At 62.2% G+C, this 24,165-nt stretch overlaps 1 protein-coding gene across 14 annotated transcripts in view; it reads left to right on the forward strand.

The window, feature by feature from the left end:
* The first annotated feature begins 4,609 nt into the window (after positions 1-4,609).
* CACNA1H (calcium voltage-gated channel subunit alpha1 H) overlaps positions 4,610-24,165 on the forward strand; it is a 63,144-nt gene continuing 43,588 nt past the window's right edge. For 11 of the 14 annotated variants that reach the window (XR_009535752.1, XR_009535753.1, XR_009535755.1 and 8 more), the window contains exon 1: positions 4,610-5,028. Coding sequence is in view for 10 of the 14 variants with exons in the window: in XM_060124754.1 (XP_059980737.1) it covers positions 4,745-5,028 (284 nt within the window). In the remaining 4 variants the exon portion in view is untranslated. The remainder of the gene's footprint in view (positions 5,029-24,165) is intronic. The other 3 variants (XM_060124755.1, XM_060124756.1, XM_060124757.1) reach the window with 1 other exon arrangement.

Below are 24,165 nucleotides of genomic sequence, written 5' to 3' on the forward strand. Positions count from 1 at the left end.
GGGGTGGGGGCAGTGGAGTGGCTTGTCTGGGAGACGGGCAGGGGCAGAACGGGCTGATTCTGCAGGAACAGCTTGAGAAATGGACAGGACACTGAAGTGCAAAGGAAACCACTGTGCATTACAACAAATGGCATCATCTGGACACCCGTGTCAATCGGTGCTGTGAGTTTCAAGTAAGAATTTAGAAAAGCCTCACCTTTAGTGCCTGCTTCATCCTGGGGGCAGGGGTACCATGTCCAGCATGTCACCGCTTGAGCTAGGGCGACAGCCGAGGATGCTCGGGCCCAGGCAAGCATGGATCTGGAGTAAGGCGCTTGTCACTGGAGGCGTCTCAGCTGGGCAGGGGTCCAGGCTTGTGCTGGCCCTGCCGCCTGCCCTGAAGGCCACTCCCTGCAGAGCCTGGCCTCCAGCCCCACACACGCCGAGGGAAGCACCTCTGGGCCTGGTTTCCAGGCAGCGGGGAGCTGGGCCCTGCTCCTTGGTGACGGTGGCAGGTCCAAGAGGTGTAAGGTGGGCTCAGAAGGGCTGGGGAGGGGGAGTGACTGAGGTGGATCGGCCACCTGCAGAAGCCCCAGGCCCCCGCCTTTGAGGTATGAACCCCCGGCAGTGGCTGGGAGGGATCCGGGCTCAGCCTTCATTCCGCTGGACATGCTCAACTGCTGGGTAACCAGCACCTCACCTCTGTCAGCCTTCACTCAGGTCACCGCTCCTGCCACTCATGCACCCGCTCAGTGTTTCCTGGCCACCCCCCAACCTCCGGGACAGGCATTTGCCAGGCATCGCAGGCACATTAAACATGACACCGTGGCCGCCCTCGGGAGCCCCAGTCTGGCCTGAACACCGCGAGGTGAGTGCTGTGGGGGAGGTATGTGGGGTCGGAGAGGCCCTGGAGCAGGCACCGCTGGCAGGAGGGCGCTGGCTAAGCATGCGCCAGGCAGGAGCATCCCAGCAGTGGGCACTGCAGGGCCAGGGCTGGGGCCTGGAGGGGACTTTGGCTGGTGGGTCTGTGGTCCAAAGGCACAGTGGGGCAGGACAGGCTGGAAGTGGGACGGAAGTGGGTCATGCCAACTTGAGGAGGCTTGACCCAGTGGGGTCTTCTGGATGGAAAGGGGTGTACGGAGGGGAGGGGGACGGTTGGAGAGGGAAAGAGGAGGCCACCTGAAAGGCAGGAGAAGGGACCGATGTGATATGAGGGGTCTTGTGGGCTCCAGCCAGCCTGAGGGGGAATGGGGTGCCTGGACACAGAGCAGAGTGGCTGGGTGGGGGTGGTGAGCTTGGGCAGGCACCCACAGGTCCTGATGGAGGTGATCATGCTGCCCACTGCCCCACAGCCCAGCCTGCCAAGGTGGAGGGCCCCCAAGGTAGCCTGAAACCCCCCCCCATTGCAGCCATGTGCCCCCAGGGTACGAGTCCACTCCTGGGGAGGTGTCTAGTTTCTACTTGCTGCTGACTGAACCAATGGGCCATTTGCCCTCCGCCCCCATCTTTGTCAAGAAAAAGCTTTGCCCTTAAAAAAAAAAAAAAAGAGGAAATAGCAAAAAGCAGAACCAAATTTTCCAAGGCCAGGAGGATTAAAAACAATCTGAACGCTCTGTTCAGTTTAATTAAATACTTTTAATGCCAATTTCCAAATTGTCCTGTGCTTCATCTCTCCAACATTCCTTTCTAGCGATGTGAATGTATTACTGCTTCATTGTTTCTAATGCTATTCTCCCGTCTCATACCAATCCATGATCTGTTCCTCATTTCCCGTCTGCAGGGTGAGCTGTCCCCTGCGCGGTGCAGTCTCCCTCTGGCTGAACAACTCAGGCCTGAGACGCATCGCCCTCAGCCTCATGGCTGAGCCTGCCACGCGGGCTGGGTGCCATCGGATGCCACACACACAGAGTCAGTGAGTATCAGTCCACAGAACTCAACGCCTTCAAGAACAAAGTTCTCAGTTGTGCTGGTTGGAGCCGGAGGTGGTGGGAGGTGGTCTCCTTCCAGGACCTTCAGGTGGATAATGCCCTTCCAGTGTCTGTGCAGCCTCACCGGTCTATAAATGGGCCATGGGACACCTGAAGGCTACAGGCTTTGTCAGCTTAGAGATGCTGTCTTTAAAAAATAACACCTATTTAAAAAAATCCATGCTTGTCCCTTCCGCAGATGTCCAAAGGACAGAGTGCACAGAGCAGGGTGACAGTCTGTCACATTTAGAATTCCCTGCACCATGGGGCCCCGTGGGAACCCCTGCCCTGCCCTGCCCGCCCTCACCACCCCACTTCATGGCGGGGTCCCTGCAGGGCACCTCAGGCTATCTCTGGTTCTTCCTGCTCCTCAGCTCTCTCTTGCCTGCCACAGGGCCTTTGCACAGTCTGCTCTTGCTGCTGGGAAGAACGCCCTGCTTCTCTTCCAGCTGCTTTCTTGTCCTCAAATAGATCCTCTGCCCCCTATCTCAGCTCTGAATGGCACTTAACACAGCTTTTAACTATTTTCTTCCTCTAGCCACAAATTTGTTTGTGGCTGCCTCCCAGCTGGAATGAAGCTCCAAGGGACAAGGACAGGGCCTGTACTGGCCACCGCCACTGCCTCCCCAGTTCCACGCAGGGCCTGGCACACTGTCGACTCCCACTAATTTTTGTCCAGCAAATCACTAACAGTTCCCCAGCTAGAACCAATCTTGAGCAACGTTTAATGAGATGGGCATTGTGAAAAGGATCAGGAGGTCCAGGTGACCCCTGCCCAGGATCCTGCTGAGGATTTCATGTCTACCCCACCCTTGCAAGCTTCCCTGCAGGGCTCCATCCTAGGCCCAGGGCTCTCCCAGTCCCTCTCTTAGGTGGCTGGATCACTAATTGCTCTTTGAGGGCCTTAATTACTGGTCATGGCCCTCCATCTCTAAGTAGTAGCATTAAGATAGAGTAAATGTTTTCCTTTTCTTGAGAAGTTCACATATACAAGAGGAGGTGCTGCTGAGCAGTGATGGGCAAGCGCAGGACACCGCCTGGGTCTTGCATGGGAGCTGCCATGGTCCTGCCTTCCTGTCTTCCTCACCCCAGGGCCCAGCGTTGGAGGAGGGCACAGGGCCTCCTGGGGCCTTCCCTTCTCCCCGAACAGCACGTCCATCCCATTCTGGATGCGCTCTTTGCAGAGCCACCGCGCAGGTGGTGAAGGCCGGGTTGGCAGTGACTTTGCCAGAGCCTGTCCAGGTCTGGGGGTCCTCACGTGGGCCCTCCCACCCACCCATCCACCCGAGCAATGCGTGAGGCCTGAGGCCCCAGGAGGGCCGGCCTGTGTGGACCAGCCGCCCCCCTCTTTATCCAGCGCTGAGAGTAGGCTTGGAAGGAGTGAGGTCACACCCGGAGCCAGCAGACTTGTGGTCGTGGGGAAGTGGAAAGCCCTGCAGATCCTCAGGGGCCAAGGGGCCGGGAGGGACCCCAGAGCACAGGAGGAGGTGCTCTATCCCTCGTCTCAGTGTGAGAGTGCGGGGCTACGGGAGGGTCTGGCCCCTTCCCCAGGGTCCCACAGGTCTCGGTCGGTCCAGGAGGGGGCTAGGCGAGGGACAAGTTCAAGGAAGCTGCCGTAGGTGCGCTTGTGTGCGCGCGCGCGTGTGTTGGGGGGATGCGGATGCACGAGAACCCAGAATCCCACCCACGGATACAGCAGCACATCACACGCGCGGTCACACCCAGGACACCCATGCGGAGGGGGAGGGGCACGCCGCCCGCTGTCAAGGCCTCAGCGCGCCGCCCAAGCCCGCCAGCCTCGCCCCCTCGCCGACCCCCGCCCGCGGCGCGGAGGGGCAGGGGGGTGAGCCCTGCTGCGGGGAGGGGGAGGGCCGGCCTCCGCGGCTCCGGCCGCCCCCGCAGTTGGGGGCGGGGAAGACGCCGGCGCCACTCCCCCGCCCCCGCCAAGCTTCTCCGCCAGCGCCCCCTGGCGCCCCGTTGGCTAGGAGTGGGAGGGTGGGGGCGCGGTGGGGGGCTCGGGCGGGCCCAGCTCCGCCCTCCCGGGTGGGGGGCGGGGCGCTCTCCGCGATGGGGGAGGGGCGGCTCGCGCGCGCGCCTCTGGGCGGAGCGGCCCCTCCCCGAGCCCCCCGCCCAACCCCGCCCCCCGCGCCGGCCCGGCCACGCCCCGCCCCCGCCCAACCCCCAGCTCACTCTGAAGTTTCCTGCGCCGAGTGCGGACAGGTTCCGGGCTCGTTCACCGCCCCGCCGCCCGGTTCGCGCCCCCCGCGCCCCGCGCCCGTCCGCCCCGCGGACCCCTCTGCGCCGGGTCGCCTCCGCCGTCGCTGCCGGGTCAGCCGGAGCGGGAGCAGGAGCGGGATCCGGCGGGCCGGGGGCGCGGGCCGGGGGCGCGGGCCGGGGGCTGCGGCACTCCAGCCGGGGCCGAGTGCCGTGCCGGTCCGCGGTGACCGCGCCGCCCGGGCGATGCCCGCGGGGACGCCGCCGGCCGCCGGAGCGAGGTGAGACGCGGCGAGGACGCACGCCCCACTGCGCGCCGGGACCCTCTTCAACTTGAGGCAGCCGGCGAGGGAGCCCCTGGGGCGCCTGCCCCCGCCCCGGCGGTGGGGGAGGGGCCGCCCAGCCCTCGCCGGAGGGAGGGGGCGGGCGAGGGCGGGGGGCGCATTTGTCTCTAATGAGAAAAGACAAAGACATCCCGGCGGCCGTGGCTGTTTCCTCGGACCCGCTCCACCCGAGGCGGGCGAGGGTGTTGTTCTCGGGACCCGGTTACCGGCTGTCCCCCGCAGGTGCTACCCGCCGCTACCATGACAGAGAGCGTGCAGGCGGCCGACGAGGTCCGAGTGCCCCTGGGCGCGCCAGCCCCGGGCCCTGCGGCGGGGGCGTCCCCGGCGAGCCCTGGGGCCCCGGGGCCAGAGGCGGAGCGGGGGTCGAGGCCCGGTGCGTCGCCCCCCCAGAGCCCGGCGGCCGAGCGCGGCGCGGAGCTGGGCGCCGACGAGGAGCAGCCCGTCCCGTACCCGGCACTGGCGGCCACCGTCTTTTTCTGCCTCGGGCAGACCACGCGGCCGCGCAGCTGGTGTCTCCGGCTGGTCTGCAACCCATATCCTTCCCGGGCCGTCGGGGGTGCGGGGATCCGGGGCATGGGGGTCTGGGGCGCGGGACCTCCTCCGCGTGTGCCTCCCACGCTCGGGCTCTCTGGCCTCAGCGCGGGCTGGGTGCGTTGGGGACGCAGGGCAGGGGCGCGAGAGCAGCGCTCCTCCGAGAGAGGCGGCCCCGGGCCGCGCTTTGCGGGGCGGCAGGGGTGACTCTCTTGATACGAATGGGGTGTTCCCTCTTCACAGCCAGCTCGGGACGGAGAGGGTGGAAGAGAAGAGGCGAGGCCACCGCGGGCTTGGAGTGGAGAGGGATCGGCAGGGAGGGGTGGGCGGAACTCCGTGCGCCCCCATGGGTGCTCGTCAGGAAGGGAATTCTCTCGTCTGGGTTTACACAACGTCTAGCCTGAGGCAGGATCCTAGCGTGGAGGAGGAGGCCGGCGGGACCTCAATAAGAGAGCAAAGTTTTCATCCTGTTCCTTGCGCTTCGAAGAGCCTAGGAGACCCTAGGGGGCTGGGAAGCGGTGCGCTCTCGCTGGTCCTTTTCCGTGGAGAGAGGCAGTGACGTTGGTTGTGAACTCGCCTTTTCAGGCTGAACTCGGTGTTGGGGTTGATTTAAGTCATGCGCAGCTGGGGGGTGGGGGGCAGGGAGGCAGTTGGCACCACACTCGGGCACACTGGTGTCGCTTCTCTCCGTACTTCCCTAGCCGGAAGGGGCTCCCCCTTTTTGCTCTTGGTGAGATGGACACAGACTTTCAGAGAAGGTTCCAGATCAGAGGTGGGTCGAGTAGGGGGCATTTCTGGGACGCAGGTAGCAGTCTGGTGGCCCCCAGCAGGTGGCCTTTGGGGACTGTCAGCAGGCCCTGTGTCCCAGCTGGTTCTCCCACTGGCCTGTGGAGCTCGTTGCCAGGTGGCTGGGCTGTGGGCGCCAGGCATTCCCTCCCCCTGGCCTGGAGGGATTGGATGACAGCACGGTGGGGGTGCTGAGGAGAGGAGGCTGACAGGGGCAAGACCTTGCACGTGAACTTCCCTTGTCTGGTGTGGAGGAGACAGGCAGAATGAGCGATGCGTGTATATATTTTTCCTATCGTGTGTGTCTAACTGTACAAACATCACACACGAAGAGGAATTTGTATCAGGAAAGTAATAAACCGTGTCTTTTTTTCTGTTCTGAAATTCAAACGTGGGCTGAGTCAGGTTAGCCCCCTGGTTGTGAAGGGAGTCGTTGTGGCCTGGGTAGAGGGTGATGGCCCCGGGGCCGCCACAGTGTGGCAGCAGGCTCCACTGCCTGCCTTTGTCCCGCAGCCCCTCGGTGGGCTTGGCAGCCCCCCCTCCCCCGGAGCAGCTGAGTTTGCAGGGTGGCTGTAGGCTAGTCTTCCCTCTAGAACCCTGGCCATTTCCAGGCCACCTCATTTTGGCAGGAAGGTGGCCTGGCTGGGTGAGGTGGTAGGGGATGGGGTGGGTGACCTAAGGCCCTGGGACCTGAGGCTGCCCTCTCTGCGTGTCTGTCTTTTCCAAGCATACGCAGAGACCAGATAGGGAGGGATCCCAGTGGGCCTGCACTTTCTCTTTCCTGACAGCCCCTGGTCTGGCTGCTCTGTCCCCTCTCGGCCCAGGGAGTCTTCCAGCCTGACCCTGTGTTCTGGATGTTCCTGGCGGGCTATGTCCTTCAGGACATCTAACAAGGTTGTTTGTGTTACTTAGTGCAGGGGTGGTGGGGGGATGCCACATGCATGTGGGGTGAGGCCCAGGGAGGGGGGATGGGACTGGCTGGGCCAGTGTCCCTGTCCCTGGGCTTCTCATGACTCCAGGAGCAGGAGGGTGCTTAGAGCAGGAGGAGAGCTCTCAGCCAGGGAAGAGCACCCCTTCTGACTGGCAGGGGTGTGGAGGAGCTCAGGTCCCAGGATCATTTTACCCTGGACTGGCCGTGGAAATGCTGCATCTGTTGAGTGGGGTGGGCTTGTCAGGCCCCCAGCGTGTGGGGACGGCTGCTGACCCACAGCAGATGCCAGGCCCTGGTGCTGGGGTGCCTCGGCCGCAGGGAGAGCCTAAAATAAGCCAGCCCGCCTGGACAGGTGGGGACTGGCCCCCTCGGGGAAGCCCGTGGGCCTCAGCAAGGCTTTCCAGAGCGCTTCAGATTCTTGGGAGTCGGGAGTGGTGGCCTTGAGAGAGGCAGGAGCTTAGAGGGCGGCCTGTGGTTTTCTAGGGACTGCCTGTTGTCTGTCCTGGGGCCGAGGGTGTGCGCCTTGGCCTTGGTCTCCTGCCCTGCAGGTGGATGTCGTGTTGGCGGCGCCCACCATCCTTTCCTGGAGGCTTTACTGCTGTGGAGGGTAAACTCAGAGAGGGAAATGGGATAATTGGGTTTGCTCTGGGAACCCACACTCCGTAAAGCAACTCCTCGCTCCCTGGACGCTGGCAGAGTCCCAGCTGGTCCGCTGAGCCCAGCCCTGAACAGGGATGAGATAGGCAGTTGGAACACAGGAAGAGGCCTTACTTAAGTCTCGGACTTTCCGGAACCCCCGCGTGGACGGCCCCACACACAAATGAACACATGTGTTCTGTCGTTGCCTTAAGGGATACCCGATCCACTGTAGAGGAGCTTCCAAGGACAGCACCTATCAGTAATGATTTAGTTTGCTTTTTGAAAACATAATTGTGTTAGAACTTTTGGGGCGAGTGCTGTTTCTCCTACACAGGTTTATTTATAGAGGAAGGTGGGTGGGATCTATGTGTTGTAGCCCGAGAGGCTGGGTTGTGTTCTGCCCGGGCTCCCCTGGGGTTCCTGACTTGGCGCTGCCTGTGATGCAGCTGCCATGTCCCAGCACCCAGGCCAGGAGGGGCCTCCCAGGGGTGCCGGCTGGGAAGGGGGCCCTGCCGCGGTTGCCACGTGAGCCACAGGGGCTGGCTGTGGCCCCGTTGGGATGCGTAGGGACTAGGAGGTGGCCAAGGAGGCACTTTGGGTCTTGGGGATGGTGGACACCTCCAGGAGGTGTGTCCCAGGGAATGGGCACCGAATGCCCTGAGCATAGGGTTCAGAGAAGACAAAGGACATGACAAGGTCACACGGCTGCTGGAGGACAGAGCTGGGTGAGCCTGGCCCGACGCTGGAGTTTGAGTATCTGGCTGGGCCCTACCCGGCAGGGAGGTGAGACTGATGCATCCAGGTCCTTGAAGGCATTTTGTAAAAATCAATGCCCCAAACTGTCATGCCGCTCGCTCTGTGGTTGCTGCCTGCACCTGGGCTCCTGGCGGGCATGGGTGCCTCAGCGAGGACACACAGGGCATTGATGTGGAAAAGGGTGGGCCACCATCTGCCCTCACCTGCCCCCCACAGCCTCCTCTGGCTCCACAGACTGGACATGAGCAGACGGTCTTGTGTCCTTCTCAGCCTCCTGACCCTGTGGCCATGACCCCTGAGCACTGTGTGGGCACAGGCCCGGGGGCACTCCCTCCTCTGAGCCCACCCCCACCCCCAGTACCTGTTCCTGGACCCCTCACCTTGACGCTAGTGTGTGTTTGTTTCTCTGGACCTGGAGTTCCCGGGCCGCGGTCCCCAGACTGGGAGCCTCGCGGCCCTAGGCCGGCCGGGCTCACGTGTCTGAAGGGGCTCTGGGCTCCCCAGGGCTCTGGGATGGATGAGGCCGCCCCAACTTCCTCTGACTGGAAAGGAAAGGGGTTGCAGTACGTGTGTCTGTGTGTCCATGTGTCTCTGGATCTGCCCCCGCCCCACGCTCCGAGGGCCTATGTCGTGCCCTGGGGTGGGGAGGGGAGTGGAAGTAGAGACACCCCCAGCAGTGGAGATAGGAGTCCATAGTAGGGGAGCTTCCTGGGGAGGGACATTTTCCTGACAACTGGGGAGGGCAACAGTGGAGTGGCAGATCTCTGAGCACCTGCAGGAGGTGGGGTGGGGGGAGCCCCGTCCCTGGGGTGGCTGCTTCTGTGGTCCCTGGACATGGGCCTGAGCTCCCATTGGACCCTGAGTTTGGAGCAGGGCTGTGATGTGTCATCCTCTTGGCTTATGTGTTCAGGAGGGCTTCCTGGAGGAGGTGAGGCTGGGTTGGGCTGTTTGGGTGGATATGAGAAGTAACAGGAAGGCCTTGGGGCAGGAGGGTGTAGAAGGGGGAATTCGTGTGAGCTGGGAATTGTCTGCCCGGGAGGGCCCTGGCTGTGTCCATGTCACGTTCAGTGTCATTAGACTGCCCAGGAAGCGTCCTGGCTGAGCCCCCTGCACCTCCTCCCCAGCGGCCTGGACTTCTAGCCATTCCCCACCAGGTACCCACAGAGCCCTGATCTGGGCAGACAGTTGGTGTCCCTCCAGCTTACTGGTGGCCTGATTAGTAGGCAGAGGCCAGTAAGTGCTGATTAAGTGCCCTGCGTGTGTGGCATGGTGAGGCCGAGTGTGGCCCCCACCCCCACATCTGCTGCCCAGCTGGACCCTGGGAATGTTGTGGGGGTGGGGAGAGCGGAGCAGAGCGGGATGGGGGCTCCTGCAAACACTCGCTGTGGGGTGGCCTCGCTATACAAGCCTCTCCTGTCCTGAGATCTGTGCTGGGCCCACCAGGTTCTCCCAGCAGGCCCACGCTGGGACTCGGCCAGCTTCCACCGTGTGCCCAGCAAGGCTATCCTGATTGTGGTGGGGGTACTTGGGTGGGTGGGTTGGGTGGGCCACATGGAGGCTGTTGGGGGCTGGGAGTCAGGGAGACTCTGCTTGATGGACACAGGGATCTGTGGAGGGAGGAGAGCTGGAGGCGGGTGGACGTGGAGCAGGGGTGTCCCAGGCAGAGGAATGGCACATGCAAAGGCCCTGAGGTGGCTAGAATGTGTCCCTGCAGCTGGAGCAGGTGGGGGGTGTGTGTGAGGTGAGGGGGAGGAAGGGTAGGGTGGGTCGTGGGGAGGGAGACCAGGAAAGGCCTGTGAGCATGGTGGGCAGGTGATGGGCTGGCCCGGAGGCTCAGGGAGTGGGTCTGCCTCCACCTGGGGTTGGGGCTCGTGAGGGAGGGGCTGTGTTGGGACCAGGTTTGGGGAGAAGTCAGGAGAGGGCAGGTGGAGGGCACCTCAGGGGCAGAGGCCTGAGGTGAGGACATGGCCAGTGCCACCCCTTCAAAGGAAGCTCGTGGATGCAGTGGGTGTCACATTCTGACCACCCAAACTCTGTCCTGACTGCGGGAGGCTGCGGGCACCCTCCCTGGCACAGTGGAGCGCTCAGAGGTGGTCTGGGTGCTCCCCGCGCCTTCCAGCGGCAGACAGGCAGAGGCAGCTGCTCCCTCCTGGTTCCAGGGTCAGGATGTGAAGGAATGTGGGGGATGGGCCAGCCTTTCAAACATTGGAGGGATGAGTCCAGGCAGCCCGTCTCTGGCTGCAGTCTAGACATTGGCCCCAGCAGTCAAGGTCGGGCGGGAAACACGTTACCTTCTTTTATATGAGTGTTGCACATGCGTCCCCGCCTCCGCCCGCACAGAGACCGCCTGGGAAGGGGTGGCAGCTGTTGCGGCTGAGTTAGGAATATTTTCTTTTCTCTCCTTCTTGCAAGTGGGTATTTAACTCAGTGACACAAAAGACCAGTTGCTTTCTCCTCCCCTCAACGGTTAGCTTTGACAGAACTGGGAACACCTCTGAGTCACGTGGGCCTCAGGCGCCCATCCTGGCAGCCGCAGGAGTGATTTAGGGCCCGGCTCCCCGGGGGGGAGATGGGGGAGCGCCTGGGGAGGACCGGTCTTGGAGAGAAGCAGCCCAGCCCTTGCAAGTTGGCAGCGAGTTCGGGCACCGTCCCCAGAGCCAGAGCTTTGCGCCCGCCGCGGATGACAGATGGGGGCTGCTTGGCTGCGTTGTCTTCACATAGTGAGTAGCGGCTCGTTGTCTCTCTCTCTCTCTCTCTCTCTCTCTCTCTCTCTCTCTCTCTCTCTCTCTCTCACACACACACACACACACACACACACACACACACACACTCCCCTCGCGCCTCGTTGTCTCTCTCTCACACACACACACACACACACACACACACACACACACACACACTCTCCTCCTCCAGAGGAGGCAAGGCTGTGCTACTCCGTTTGGCCCAGCAGACATGTGGGAGGACCCCAGTGTCCCCAGCTTCTGGGATGCTTTTGCCTCTGCTGCTGGGAGGAGCAGGGTGTCGGCAGTGCTGGCAGAGCCCTGAGCTCTGATTAGTGTGGACAGTTGATGGATGTGCTCAATTAGAGCATGCGGTGGGGACGTTGCCATCTCTGTGGACGTTGCCATCAGGGGGCATCGTGGTGTGAGCATCCTGCCTCTCCATGAACCTGAGCAGCTCTTGGATGCGTGCAGACTTCAGGGGTTTTGGGAGTACCCCTCTTCCTAAGTGGGATGCTGACAAGAACCAAGGCCATGTCCCAGAGCAGCCCCCACCTCAGTCTCACCCATAGCTTCTCTCTTTGCCAAAGTTGGGCGCAGATCTGGCAGAGAGGACCCAGAACCCCCTCCACAGGGGCTGCCTGGGTGAAACTGGCCCCCTGCCCCCACTGTGTCTCAACCGGTGCAGGTGTGTCCCCAGCCGTGTCTGGGGTCTGCTCTCCTTCCTGCATGGGGCCCCGGCCAGGCCTCAGCCTCGGCGTCCAGCACAGTTGCCTGAACCTCTCAGGCACGTAGGGAGCTGATGTTAGTGAGATGCTCGCGTCTGGGCGAGGTGGGCCAGGCAGGCGGTGATGCTCAGGGCTGGCGTGCAGGCTGGCAGTGCAGGGAGGAGGCCAACAGCCCCCTGACCTGCTTGAACCTGGGGAACAGGCCAGTCTTCTTGGGTGGGCACAGGCCGCATCCACTGCCTGGAACTGGGCAAAGCCCGACCTGGCACTGGTGCCAAGAGACCTGGCAGGCGGCGGCCGGCCTACTTGGTCACACTGTCCTCTCCCTGTTCTGGGCTCTGCCAGTGCCCCTGTGCAGCTGGCCTCCAGGTGAGGTCAGGGCACTGGTGCAGCGGGGACAGTGCCCCTTTTCTGGGCTGCAGTGGCCTCTCTGCTCCCCACCTGCACTTGGCGGAGCCCCCGGCTGGGAGTGGTCATGTGTCGGGCCCTCGCTGGCCTGAGGACTGTGGTGGGGGCACCCTGACGCCTCTTCAGGGAGCAAGGCCCCTGACGTCAGTGACCACCCTCCCCCCGCCGGGAGGTTAGGCCGGGACCTTTGGGATTACTGGGGTCTCCTGGTCACAGGAAGAGGGTCTTGTGGCCCCTCCCTCAGCCTGGGTGGTGGCCCCTCACGTGCCTTGGTTTCTCCCTCATGTCACCTCTTTCTTTTCATCACTGACAGAGCAGGGTTTGCTGGGCACCCTGGTTTGCGGGGTGAAGGGCCTAGTCCAGTTTAGCCGGGCTGGTGAGAGGGTCTTGCAGCAGAGGCTCCAGAGGCCTGACAGGGACACAGCCCCCTCCCCAGGTCTGAGAGTGGCCCAGGGTCCCCCAGCCCCAGCCCACACAGAGGGTGTGCAGAGTCGGATGCATTAATGGAGGGAGGGAGAGGCTGGGGGATTTTCCAGAAGGTGGTAGAGCTTCTGAGGTGGGCTGAATTTGTGTCCCTGAAGCCTGATGCAGCAAAGCAGCGGTGGGCTCTGGGCCCTGTCAGGGTGTCAGAGGCTGGGGTCCCATTGTACCTAAGTGCTGGGGCCACTAGGGCCACCACCCCAAAGCTGAGGGGCCTTGGTGGACGGAGTTGCCTCCTGGACCTTGGTTTTCTGATTTGAGGGGCAGGCCTGTGCCCCTCGATGCCTCTAATTGTGGTTGTTTGTGGGCAGTCAGTGCCAGCTGGGCACCCCCATCCACACCTGCCCAGGGGGAGGTCAGGCAGCTGGGGACCATCTGCTGGACCGTGGCCTGAGCGCCTCTCTCTCCTGTGGGAGGAGGATGCCCAAGGAGCTGGGCTGGTGGGCCTGGGCTCCTTGGGGGAGGGGCTTTCGTGGCCTCCTCTGGCCACCGACGGCTTTCGGGCAGTGCCTATGGACGGAGCTTCCCCCTCAGGTTCTCAGGTGCCAGGCCCGGGTCTCCCACTTGGCGCCTGTAGGGTGACCTCTGAGCCCCAGCTGGGCACCCCTGGAGGTCTGGGGCCAGACGCTGCCTGTCTTGGCCTTGATCTCGGTGGTTCCTGTGACCATAAGGAGGTTCCCACCTGTCAGTGGGTCAGGACACCCACGTCCCCTGAGCCCCGTGTGGAGTGGCCCAGGCCTCTGGAGCTGTGTGCACACCCCGGGCTCTGCCCTCGGTGCTGGCCCGGGGGTGGGGTGGGATCAGGTCCTTTCTGGCCTTGGGGAGCCCCTGAAGGGGACGGAGAAAAACAGACGTGAGGGTGGCAGCATTGGGGCCCCCTGCCCTATGCTGGGGGCATCATTGCAGGCCCCAGGAGAGCAGCCAGGGCAGTGGGCATGGGGGGCCGGGAGCAGCCGGAGCAGGCAGGGTGGGCATTTAGGGTGGACAGAGTGTCAGGGATGGGGGTGCAGCATCCAGGGTGTGGCTGTGCATGTGCCCATCGTCCTCACAAACTGGGACATGTAGGCTAGTGCACTGGCTGGAGTGTGCCCAATTTGTGTCCACCCAAACCTCAGAATGTGACCTCACGTGGAGGTGGGGTCTTTGCAGCTGCAGTCAAGTTAGTATGAGGTCAGATTGGGCTGCGGTGGCTCTCAAGCTGATGACGGTTTCCTCCTAAGAGGAGCTGACACGGACGCAAGGAGAAGCCGCGTGAAGGAGGAGGTGGATGCTGGGTGAGGTAGCCACACGCCCAGGAAGCCCAGGGCTCCTGAAGCCACCAGAGGCCGGGAGAGGCCTGGATGGATTCCCCCTCTCAGCCCACAGAAGGATCAGCCTGCTGATACCCTCATCTCGGACTCCTGGTCTCTGGACCGTGACAGGAAGAATTCCTGTAGTGTAAGGTCCCCCGGTCTGTGGTGCTTTGTTTCGGGGGCACCTCCCTAGCTCACACACCTGGGCTGCACACCCGGGCTTGCTCCCTGCTGTACCCCCAGAGGAAGAGGCAGGAGATGGGGACAGGCTGGTGGGATAAACCATGTCAGCCATCCCGGGTCTGCCTCTCCACGAGGAAAAGGGCCTCCTGAGGAGAGGGAAAACCAACCGTGAAATTGGTCATTTGGTCAGACCTCCAGCGGTGTGTCTCTGGGGTTTCTGAGGGGTTGCCCTGCTGCAGGGTTTCCCTGAGGAGGTGTCCATTCACGATGTGGGCCTTCAGGTCTTTTCTGCCGGATGGAGGCTGACATCCTGTCCCTGCAGGAGTCTGGGATCCTCACTCAGTCAATAACCCTATGCTGTTGGGGGCTTTTGGGGGCTTTCCTGCTGCTCCTGGGGGTAGTTCGAGTGCAGCAGCCATAGAGGGAGTCCCTGGTGTCCAGCCTCACCTGGCTCTGATCTGAGACCCTCGGCTGGGCCCAGGGCATCCTGCAGGGTGCAGCAGGGATGGACAGCAGGCGATGGGCCAGATTCCCAGCTGGGTACCCGCTCTGGCCTATTCAAGGCTCTGGGGCTGTGCTTGGCTGCAGAGGTGGTGGGGGTGGGGAGGCAGTGGACACGCAGACAGATGAGACCCAGGCCTTGCTAGGGCTGAGGCCGACTACGGCGGGCCTGGGGGATGGTCTGCCAGGACTGGGGCATGCAGGCTGAGGCGGGTGGGTGTGAGCAGTGGGGGTGGACCCGGGGGTGCCTGTCTGACGGGTGGTGGGGGTCAGGGACGTGGCGTAGAGGCAAGGAGACAGGTGTGTGGGGCAGCTGATGTGGACAGAGTTTCGGGGCCTAGGAGCGCCTCGGGTGCTCTCCTGAGAAGGGGGAAGCCGGGAGGGTCCACGGAGCCTCTGACCTGTGCCCACTGCTTTCTGAAGCCTTGGCCCCGCCTGCCACAGGGCCAGGAGCGAGCCTGCGGGAAAGTACAAGGGTGGCGATGGCCTCTCCCAGCCAGGTGCGTGCCATGTAGCTCAACCCGTGCGTCCCTTTGTCTTTCAAGTAGCCGCCAGGCGGCCGCAGTTTGATGAGTCAGCCTGCATTAGCGCCTCGTCGAGATGGACGAGGACATGTCCCGGGTCCTGCTGGCAGGGCAGCCTCCCGGCTCTGGCCGCGGAATGGGCCTGCTGCGTCCCCGTGACCGGCCGCATTGGCCAGCGTGCGCTGTGCCTCGGGCATGACGGGCTCGGTGCTCCGGGTCTGTGGGAGCACCCTCCAGGCGCTGGTCTCAGGGTCATGTGGTTCGGTGGGGTTTCCAGGACGTGAAGGATGCCCCACACAGGGGTGCAGACCGTGGAGGGGGCAGGGGGTGCAGGGTGGGCCCCCGGGGGGGCGGGAGACATGAGAGCTAGCAGCAGGTGGGCGGGCCATCTGGGGTGGGACTGAGGGGGAAGGAGGCTGGCCAGATGTGGAGACACGGGGTTCCTGGGAAGGACCCCGCCTAGCCCCCCATTCGCAGAGCGCAGTACTGTGAGTGCTTGGAGGCAGGGGCAGCGGGTGGGCACCATTGTCCTGAGGAATGTTCTAGAAGCTAGAAGCAGTGTTAGGATCGGCCATCCAGTGGACCTGGGCAAAGCACACGAAGCACATCCCTGGGCCGCGGGTTTACGTTTTAGAAGCCGGGCTTCCTGGCATTCTTTCCTTGCTGTTCCAGAGCCATTAAAAAACCTGCCATTGAAATCTGGGTCGCTGGAACAGGACGGGAGGGCAGAACCAGCTCAGGGACCTGCGGGCAGAAGCAGGTGCCCTCGGGGAAGGGGGTCTGGCCTCAACCTCCCCTCCCCTGCTCCGTTCAGCGCTGGTCACAGTCCAGCAGACTCTTGGGCATCGGTGTTGGGGAGGGGTCGCCTGGGCACCGGGGCAGAGAGAAGGGGTGTGTCTGGGATAGCTGGGCTCCTCCTGAGAGTATTCTCGCCACCCCCAGCCTGGCTCCAGGACCCGGGGGCGTCTGCACCGCACCCTGCCTCCTGGGGTTTCTCTTCCTTCCTGAGGTTCGGAGCTTGACCTGCCCCTTCCTCGGTGTGGCTCCCAAGTGAGTGACTGGCCACGTTTTTGCTTCCCTCACCCTCGTTGGGTGTGAGGGGCCCAGAACAAGCCTTGGGGCCCCTCGTCACCCATTGTCACCTTCCTATGCTGCGACCATCCTGCAGATGCCACCAGGCCATGTGTCCCATCCCCCGATTGAGCAACCTGGACTGAGTGATAGGGATTCCCTGCATTTGTGTGTTTTCTCACTCAGGTGTCACCAGGACTCGGGGTGGGCAGGCCATTCAGTGTGGCCAGGATGGGGTGGCCAGGTCCTTCCCAGGATGTCCCTCGCCCTGGAAGGCCATGCTGGGCTCTGGGTCACGTTTCTGCATGCAGCAGATGGAAGGGGCCTTTGGGTCAGGCACCTGCTCACCTCTGGCCTTGGGGCAGGGGAACAGTGGTGAAGAGGCTCACCGCACTTGCCGTGGGGGGCCCTTTACTCTGTCTCAGCCCTGGGCGGGGGAACTTCAGCACCTGAGTTCTGTCTGCGGATGAGGAAACTAAGGGTCAGAGTGGATCCCTGCATGGCCCCCAGGATTCGGAGCTCAAGGCAGGCTGACGCAGGCGCCTGCTTTCTTTTAGTTTTGTTGAGATGTACACACATAAAGTGCTTCGTTCAGTGGTCTTTGTTATAGTCAGAGTTGTGCAACTATCACTACAGTCAATTTGGGAACTTTTTCATCACCCCAAAAGGAGACCCCGTCCCCATCAGCAGTCAACCCCCTCCCTCAGCCCCTGGCACCCACTGGCCTGCATTCTGTCTCTGGATGTGCCTGCTCTGGATGTTTCACAGAAATGGAATCTCATATAAGTGACCTTGTGTGTCTGGCGTCCTTCACTGAGTGTGTGTCCTCAGGACTCATCCAGGCTGTAGTGCGATGATGCGTCACTTCTTTTAGGGCTGATGCGGTGGGACGTTGTGTTCCTATTCACCCGTCGGTGGATGTGGCTCTTTGCACCTTTCAGCTGCTGTGAGTGGGGCTGCTGTGAGCGGTCGTGTCCAAGTTCTGTTGGGCATGTACCCAGGAGCGGAATTGCCCGGTTATGCAGAACCGCATCAGATTGCTTGAGATGCCAAAGCATTTTCTGAAACATTGCCTACTTCCTACCCCTTTGCACCCTGGACTTGGGTCTCTGAGCCAGTGGGTCTGCAGCAATCTTCGCGGTAGTCCCCAAGGAGGCAGCCTTTGGGCACCGGACACCACACCCAGCCCGTGTCTGAGCCCACAAGTGAGCAGGACTCCCCCGCCTGACCTCCTGAAGATGCTCCTGGGGTGTCCCCCTGGGAGGCGGGCAGAAGAGGGGTCTTGGTGGCCTCCTGGGTTGAGCAGCCTTTCTGATCTGGATCTCCCTTCGATGGACCTTCCAGGCAGGGCCATCGGAACCACGTGGCCTGCCAGTCACTGCACATCCTGGCGCACAGGCGGGCACACGGGTGGGGTGGTGCCAAGCCCTGGGCCGGGTGGTGCCAGGCTGTGGGTGGGAGTAGCTGGTGTGTGTTTGCCCGGCATCCGTCCCTCCAACAGCCCTCTGGAGAATTTCAACACCCACACCAGGAATAAAAAAAAATTATTAATGAGCTTGGCGCGGTTGCCATGGGAACCTGTTGCTAATGAATCTCTGGGGTTTCCTTTTACCTCTGCAGAGCAGCTCGAGGCCCAAGCCGCGCTCCCAAAGAGGACATGTTTCCGACTAATCAGGTTGCCGTGGCAACGCCTGTCACTAATCCCCAGCTGGGCTCCTGGTTTACTGGCTTGGCCTGAGTTACATAAAGCGATTTAACACATTGAGGGCTGCTCCAGGATTAGAGACCCCTTGGCCCACCCACCCAGCGCCTTGGACACCAGTCTGCAGGGTGTCCCTGCTGCCCACCGTCCTACCTCCTAACAAGGGCCATCCCTAGGGTTCCCCAGACTCAGAATTCTAATGGAGGCGCCAGAGCCCGTGGTGTTTGGCGTTTTGTTAGAAGCCATGGAGGGTCGGATCTTTGCTTGGTCCAGCATGTGTGCGGTGCCCGGGGGCTGGCACCAGTAGGTGCTCATTGAATGCCAGGGAGACCAGCGGGTGGAGTGCTCATGGCTGGGAGCTGCGTCATTCCCAGGCAGCCTGGGGCCCCAGGGCCAGTACCCATGCCTCTGTCTGCCCCAGGCCTGGTGAAGGGAGGACATTCTAGCAGGAGCATGGGCTCCTGTACCTGAGCGATGGACCAGAAGCCTGGGGTGTGTGGTGGGAGGTGAAGGTGGAGTCCACCCTGTCATGTGATGGGAAGGATCCCTCGGTGACCGTCCACACCCTCAGCCCACTCAGTCCACATGGTCTGATCTGTTCGGATGCCAGCCTGATGCCCAGGACTGCACGCAGTGGGTGTCTGCAGTGGGCATCAAAGACCTTCCTGTTTTGTTTCTCCTGCTCGAGTATTTGAGGCACTACTGTGTGGCAGGTGCTGGCGTGGGGATGGGAAGTGCATGGATCCCACTCTCAGTGGTCCTTCTGTCTCCCTGGGGGCCCGGATCTAGGACAGGGTCAGCCATGCTGGGATGTACTGTGGACCCCCCCACCGACCTGGGTGGGGAGGCTATTGGACTTGGGGTTTGGGGTCTCTCTCCCGTGGCTGTTGGGCACCTTGCAACTGCCCAAGTGAGTGCTGGCTAGGAGGCAGGTGGCCCTTTCCCTGGTCACCCCCTATAGCTGCAGGTGGGGAGGGCTTCCCGGAGGAGGTGGTCTCCACAGAGCCCTGATAGCAGTGGGGTAAGAACAGGGTCCCAGTCAGGGTGATGCCCAGCATGTCTGTGGACCCTGATTACCCTGAGAGCCCCTCCGACGCCAGCTCAGGGGTCTGCTGGGGGCACCAAAGCCCGTGAACTGCTGAGCACACCCTCCCTCACACCCTTAGTCTGGAGCTGCCTTGTTCCAGGGCGTTTGGGACACCCTGAGCCGTGCCTTCTGAATTAGCCTGCTCAGGTGGCCATGCGGCTTAAACCACACAAACATGTTTCTGGACGTTGAGAGCAGGGCGTGGGCAGGGCTGGTTCCTCCTGAGGCCTGTCTCCTTGGCCTGTAGCTGTCTTCTCCGTGTATCCTCACATGGTGACCTTGTGTGCGTGTCGGTCCTGATCTTTTCTTACAAGGACATGGTCTGGATTAGGGTCCAACCCAGTGACCTCTTCTTTTTTTTTTCTTTTTTTTAAGAAATTTATTTTATTTTTGGCTGCGTTGGGCCTTCGTTGCTGCGCACGGGCTTTCTCTAGTTGCGGCGAGCGGGCTTCTAACTGCAGTGGTTTCTCTCGTTGTGGAGCATGGGCTCTAAGCACACGGGCTTCAGTAGCTGTGGCACGCAGGCTTAGTAGCTGTGGCTCGCAGGCTCTAGAGTGCAGGCTCAGTAGTTGTGGTGCACAGGCTTAGTTGCTCCGCGGCATGTGGGATCTTCCTGGACCAGGGCTCGAACCTGTGTCACCTGCATTGGCAGGCGGATTCTTAACCACTGCGTCACCAGAGAAGTCCCCATTGACCTCGTTTTACTTTATCTCTCTAAAGACCCCTGCTCCAAATACAGCCACATTCTGAGGTCCTGCGGGCTAGGCTTCAACATAGGAATTTCCAGGGGAGGCCACTCTGCCCATAGCACCTCCGCAGAGGCCCCCAGGCACTGGCTGGGCCCTCCCTTCATCTCTAGGGTTCTCTGGTCTTTCTGAGACCCAGGCAGCCCCCCTGGGGCACGAGGCAGAGCTCTTTCAGAGGGGAGCTTCCCCCACACCCTGCCGACAAGTGGTTCCCAACCCTCGTGGGTGCCTCCAGCCACAACCCCTTGGTTAGCCCTCTGCTGCTAGCCTTGGGGCCCCTGGCAGCACCCCACTCTGAAGCACCTGGCCGGTGAGGGTCTGAACCACAGACCTGAAACAAGGCCCACGGAGCTGTGCTTGTCCTGTGCCACAGCCCCATGGGGCCCTGGTGGAGGGGAGGCAGGGGCCACGGGACATTTGTTCTGAGAGGAGAGGAGGCTGGGGTCCCTCCCTGAGAACAGGGCTACAGCCTCATTGGGTCCTGGGTGGTGGGGTGGGGTCTGGAAATTGTTCCAGTTCCTCCGGTGAGCGGCGGCAGGTGGACGGATGGACAGGCGGAGGGTGAGACCCCGAAGCTTGAGTGGTGTCTTGTGCTCACTGCCAGGCCATCTCACACACAGGGTGTCCCCTCCCTGGGCTGACACCACAGGCCGAGGGTCAGCTGTTGGATTGGAGGGTTGTCCCCTGGAGTTTGTAGCCACCCTGGGCTTGTCACACAGCAGCCCCCTCCTGACCACGTGCTCCTGCTCTGCTCTCCAGAGTCCCCGAGCCAGACAGGTTAATGCCTAGAGTGACCGCAGCCCCGCACGGAGCCATCCACACCTCATTCGTTACCCGGCAGTGCCCAGGGTGTGCGGGGCCCCCATTCCTCTGTGTGGCCGCCGAGGTCTTAGTCCAACTGCTCCGGCAATGTCAGGTTTCCTCCTGGAAGGAATGCATCTCACCTGTTGGTGGAGGTGCTGACCAGAGGCAAGAGGGCTGGGCGGCCGTGCCTCCCTCATGGCCGGGGCGTCCAAGCAGAGACATTGGGTGAACAGCCTGTGGAGGGATGTCTCCAGGGGGCTCTGCAGGCCCTCCCAGCCCAAGGCGGGACAGGGCAGAGGCAGGCTGGATAGTGTTTGGGGTCAGATGCCCAGTGTCCACTCTGGCCATCTGGGTTCTGCGGGTCAGCCCCCCAGGCCGTCTGTCACTCTCACAGTAGCTATGCCCTGAGGTGTGGCCGAGCTCATGTCTGCTGGCCCTTTGTGGCTGGGTGGAGGGGGGGCCACGGGCCCGAGGTGCCCCCATGACTGGCCAGTGACTTCCTCTGCGTGCTGCTAGAGTAGGCAGATCTCTCGGCCACTGCTCCCCAGACACGTGGCCTGGGTGGGGGTGTCAGTTCAGGGATTGGAGTAGCCCCCGTGGCAGCGGACACCCCAGGGAAGCATCTCCTTCCCGGCCTGGGGCAGACCCAGATGGTGGCTGTGCAGGGGGCACTGTGCAGGGGGAGGGGCTCTCGGGAGCCCCCCGCCCCTTCATTGCTATTTGGCCCTCCCAGCTCCCGACATGCCACCTCCTCCCACCTGGGCCTTGGTCCTACGTCATCTCTCTGGACCCCCGCAGGAAGGTGGCGTCCTGTGGACCAGCCGCTTGGCCCACAGGCTGACCCACAGTGGAGCGGGCAGCCTCTGGCCCCACGCCTGGCGGCTGGAATTCAGGAATTAGCCCCTAAGTTCTGTTGAATGTCTGATGCCTGGAATTCCACCGCGGAGTGCACTCTGTCCCAGGGCTGCACCCAGTTCCAGGCAGGCCCACCCCCCACAGTCCCCCTGGGAGCGGGTGGGCAGGAAGCTGGGGGAGGTGAGCCCTGGAGCTTGGGGCAGGGGGTGCAGCCCTGCCCTCCACGGGGCCCCAGGCAATGCTTGAGGGTGGACCTCTATGCCCAGCACACGCCAAGGCCTCTCCCGGGGCCAGGGTCGCGGCAGTGGGGAGGGTGTTCAATGTTCCTAGAGCCACACACACACACACACACACACACACACACACACTCCCCCATCGACAGCTGCAGGGGTCCCCATGCCTGCCGTGTGCCGAGCTTCCTTCTCAGGGGCTCGCAGGAGGCCCGGACAGGGTGGCATGACTCTGCTGGGGGCTGGGGTCCCAGCCCCCACTCTGTGCCTGCCAGTTCAACCTGGCCCTGGCCTGGGGTGAGCGGGTTGTGCGGTGTTTGATCTGCTCCCCTCTGCGTGGCCCAGTCCTGCAGAACCACTTTGGGAAGTTCGGGGCTCCAGGAGGAGGCCGGGGTGTTTCCTGCACGTTTGAAATACGGCCGGCCTGCGGGCTGGTGGGAGCAAGCAGTGTTTTAATTCCTAATTTAGACTGTTTATCTGCAGAGCTCTGGAGGCGGGGCCGAAGAGACAGTGCCCCACCTCACCCCTCCCAGGCGCCTCCCACCTCCAAAGTGCTCCAGCTGCCTGGTGGGCACGGGTGGGGGTCTGGCTTCTGGACCCCCCCCCCCGCCAGTCCCCTGGTGGCTTCCTAGACGGCCGTCTCTGCACCATCAGCTGGGCACCACCCGCCCTCCATGAGGGACGGCCCCCTCCCCACGCCTTCTGGGCCTTTCTCTAGGAGTTGTGAGGAATCTGAGGCCAGGCAGACTCAGCTGTGGCCTCGTCTGAGTTTTACTGTGAAAGAGTAAAAGAGGGACTGGAGAAATGGGGGGAGGCACAGGAGGAAACCTGGTTGGGGAAAGCAAGCCTGCATCACCCCCCACCCCGGTCCCCCCACCTTGTTAATGACTGCCCCAGGATCAGTGTTGTCTCTCCCACTTAATTAGAAAATACATTTCTTTCACTAGCCTTAACAATCTGGTTAAGGCCAGGCTGGCTTCCTGGTTGCCATGCTGACTGGGTTTGGACCCCTTCTGACGTCCCTCCCACACATCCTCTGTGGAGGGGGCTGGGCAGGGGGTTGGCAGGCCCCGGGCCGGGACCCCTCTGCTGGCGGGGGACCCCAGTAAGCACCTGCTCTTGTCTCCTGTGTGAACCTCTGTATTTCGTCTTTGTCGCCGTGGTGTCCCCTTGCCTTGGGGTGCCTGTGAAATGCTTACTACTCGTGGGAACTTACGGCTGGGAGGGCGCTGGGCCGGGTGTACCCCTCATGCTGCAGAAGGCAGCATGTGGTCACCCTGAGGTCTGGGGGCCTAAGGGGCTGCGTGGGCCAGTGTGGGGCATCAGGTGTCCACGAGGTCATAGAGGGGTATGAGGGTGAGGTCCAAACTGGGGGGCTGGTGACAGCTTTTCTTGGAAAGGCCATCTGGGCTGGGGGAGCCAGTCCAGGCCTGCTGGAGGCTTTGCAGACCCCACAGCTGCCCCTCCAGGCAGCGAGCCTCCCCTCGGCCCACCTGCTGGCCGCAGCCCCCAGGTCCACCCCATCCAGAGCCAGCTGCCAAATTCCAAACCCTCACACCCCTGATCCTTGGCCTCATGGAAGCTTCCAGAAATGGGGGAGGGGCTCCGAAACGTACCTTCAGTGTCGGAGTGCGAAGGACACCCCCCGGGGCTTCTTCTGCAACCCCAGGCTCTGCCAGGCCCCCCAGGCCACCCTCCAAGCTCCCGTCCCTGCAGTGGGGCCTGGTCCACCTCCCCCAGGCAGCACGTGGCGCCGGCTCATGGCAGGAACCCGAGACATGGGAGCAGCAGGTGACCTGCGTGCTGGGAGCTCGGGGATTTCCTAATTAAAGGATTTATTATGAAAGCGCCCGGCGTCCTCTGCTGGGGCTTCCTGTAGCCACGGAGACAGATGTAGCCTTGTGGGGGCAGGGCGGGCTGTGGGGGTCCCTGCCCCAGGAGGGTCCACCTGTGGGAAGGGTGGGGTTTGTTCCCCGCAGAGAGGCCTGCTGAGCCCTGGGTGGCCGGGCGGGGGTACATCTGGGATACTCTGGGCCCCAGCCAGCCCTGTGGTGATCTGCTCAGGCCTTGGGCAGATGCAGGAAGGGGGGACCTCGGGGTGCACGGGGTAGGGCCACTGACCCACACTGGGTGTGGGAATGGGCCTTTGTGTGGCCGGAAATGCTTCTGTCCCCTGTGGGTGTTGGGGCGTGTTTGTTCCTGGGGCGGGTCGGAACCCAGGGGTGACCTGTGGAGGGGCAGCGCGCCATAGGGAATTCATGAGAGGCAGTGGGTCCAGGACCTGGGGGTGGCAGGCCCAGTGGGCCCAGAAGGAAGCCCCCTGTTGGGGGGGGCTGGGGGGGCCTTGCAGGTGGCAGGGGTGGGGAGGGGACATCCTTCAGAGAGTGGGAGCCACTGGCATGGTGGGGCACCCAGACCCTGGGGTTGCCGGCTGCCCTGTTCTTCAGCCCCTGAAACAGAGGTTCCCGAACTCCAGGGCCTTGTGATTAATTGAAGCCCCCAGGGAGTCTCTGCATTGGGGCTCTGTCCTGCTGTTTATCTTCTTGGAATTTAGAGTTGAAGAGATTTAGAAATTGCTGTTTAGTCATTCATTTAAAACAATAATGAACTCATTAGTTATTAACATAGCATTTCCTTTTATGAAAAATGTCTATATTTTCTGAAATGTAAAAATTTATCCAGAAAAG

This window comes from Lagenorhynchus albirostris, chromosome 15 (assembly GCF_949774975.1).
Source record: "Lagenorhynchus albirostris chromosome 15, mLagAlb1.1, whole genome shotgun sequence".
In the NCBI taxonomy this organism is placed as follows: Eukaryota; Metazoa; Chordata; class Mammalia; order Artiodactyla; family Delphinidae; genus Lagenorhynchus; species Lagenorhynchus albirostris.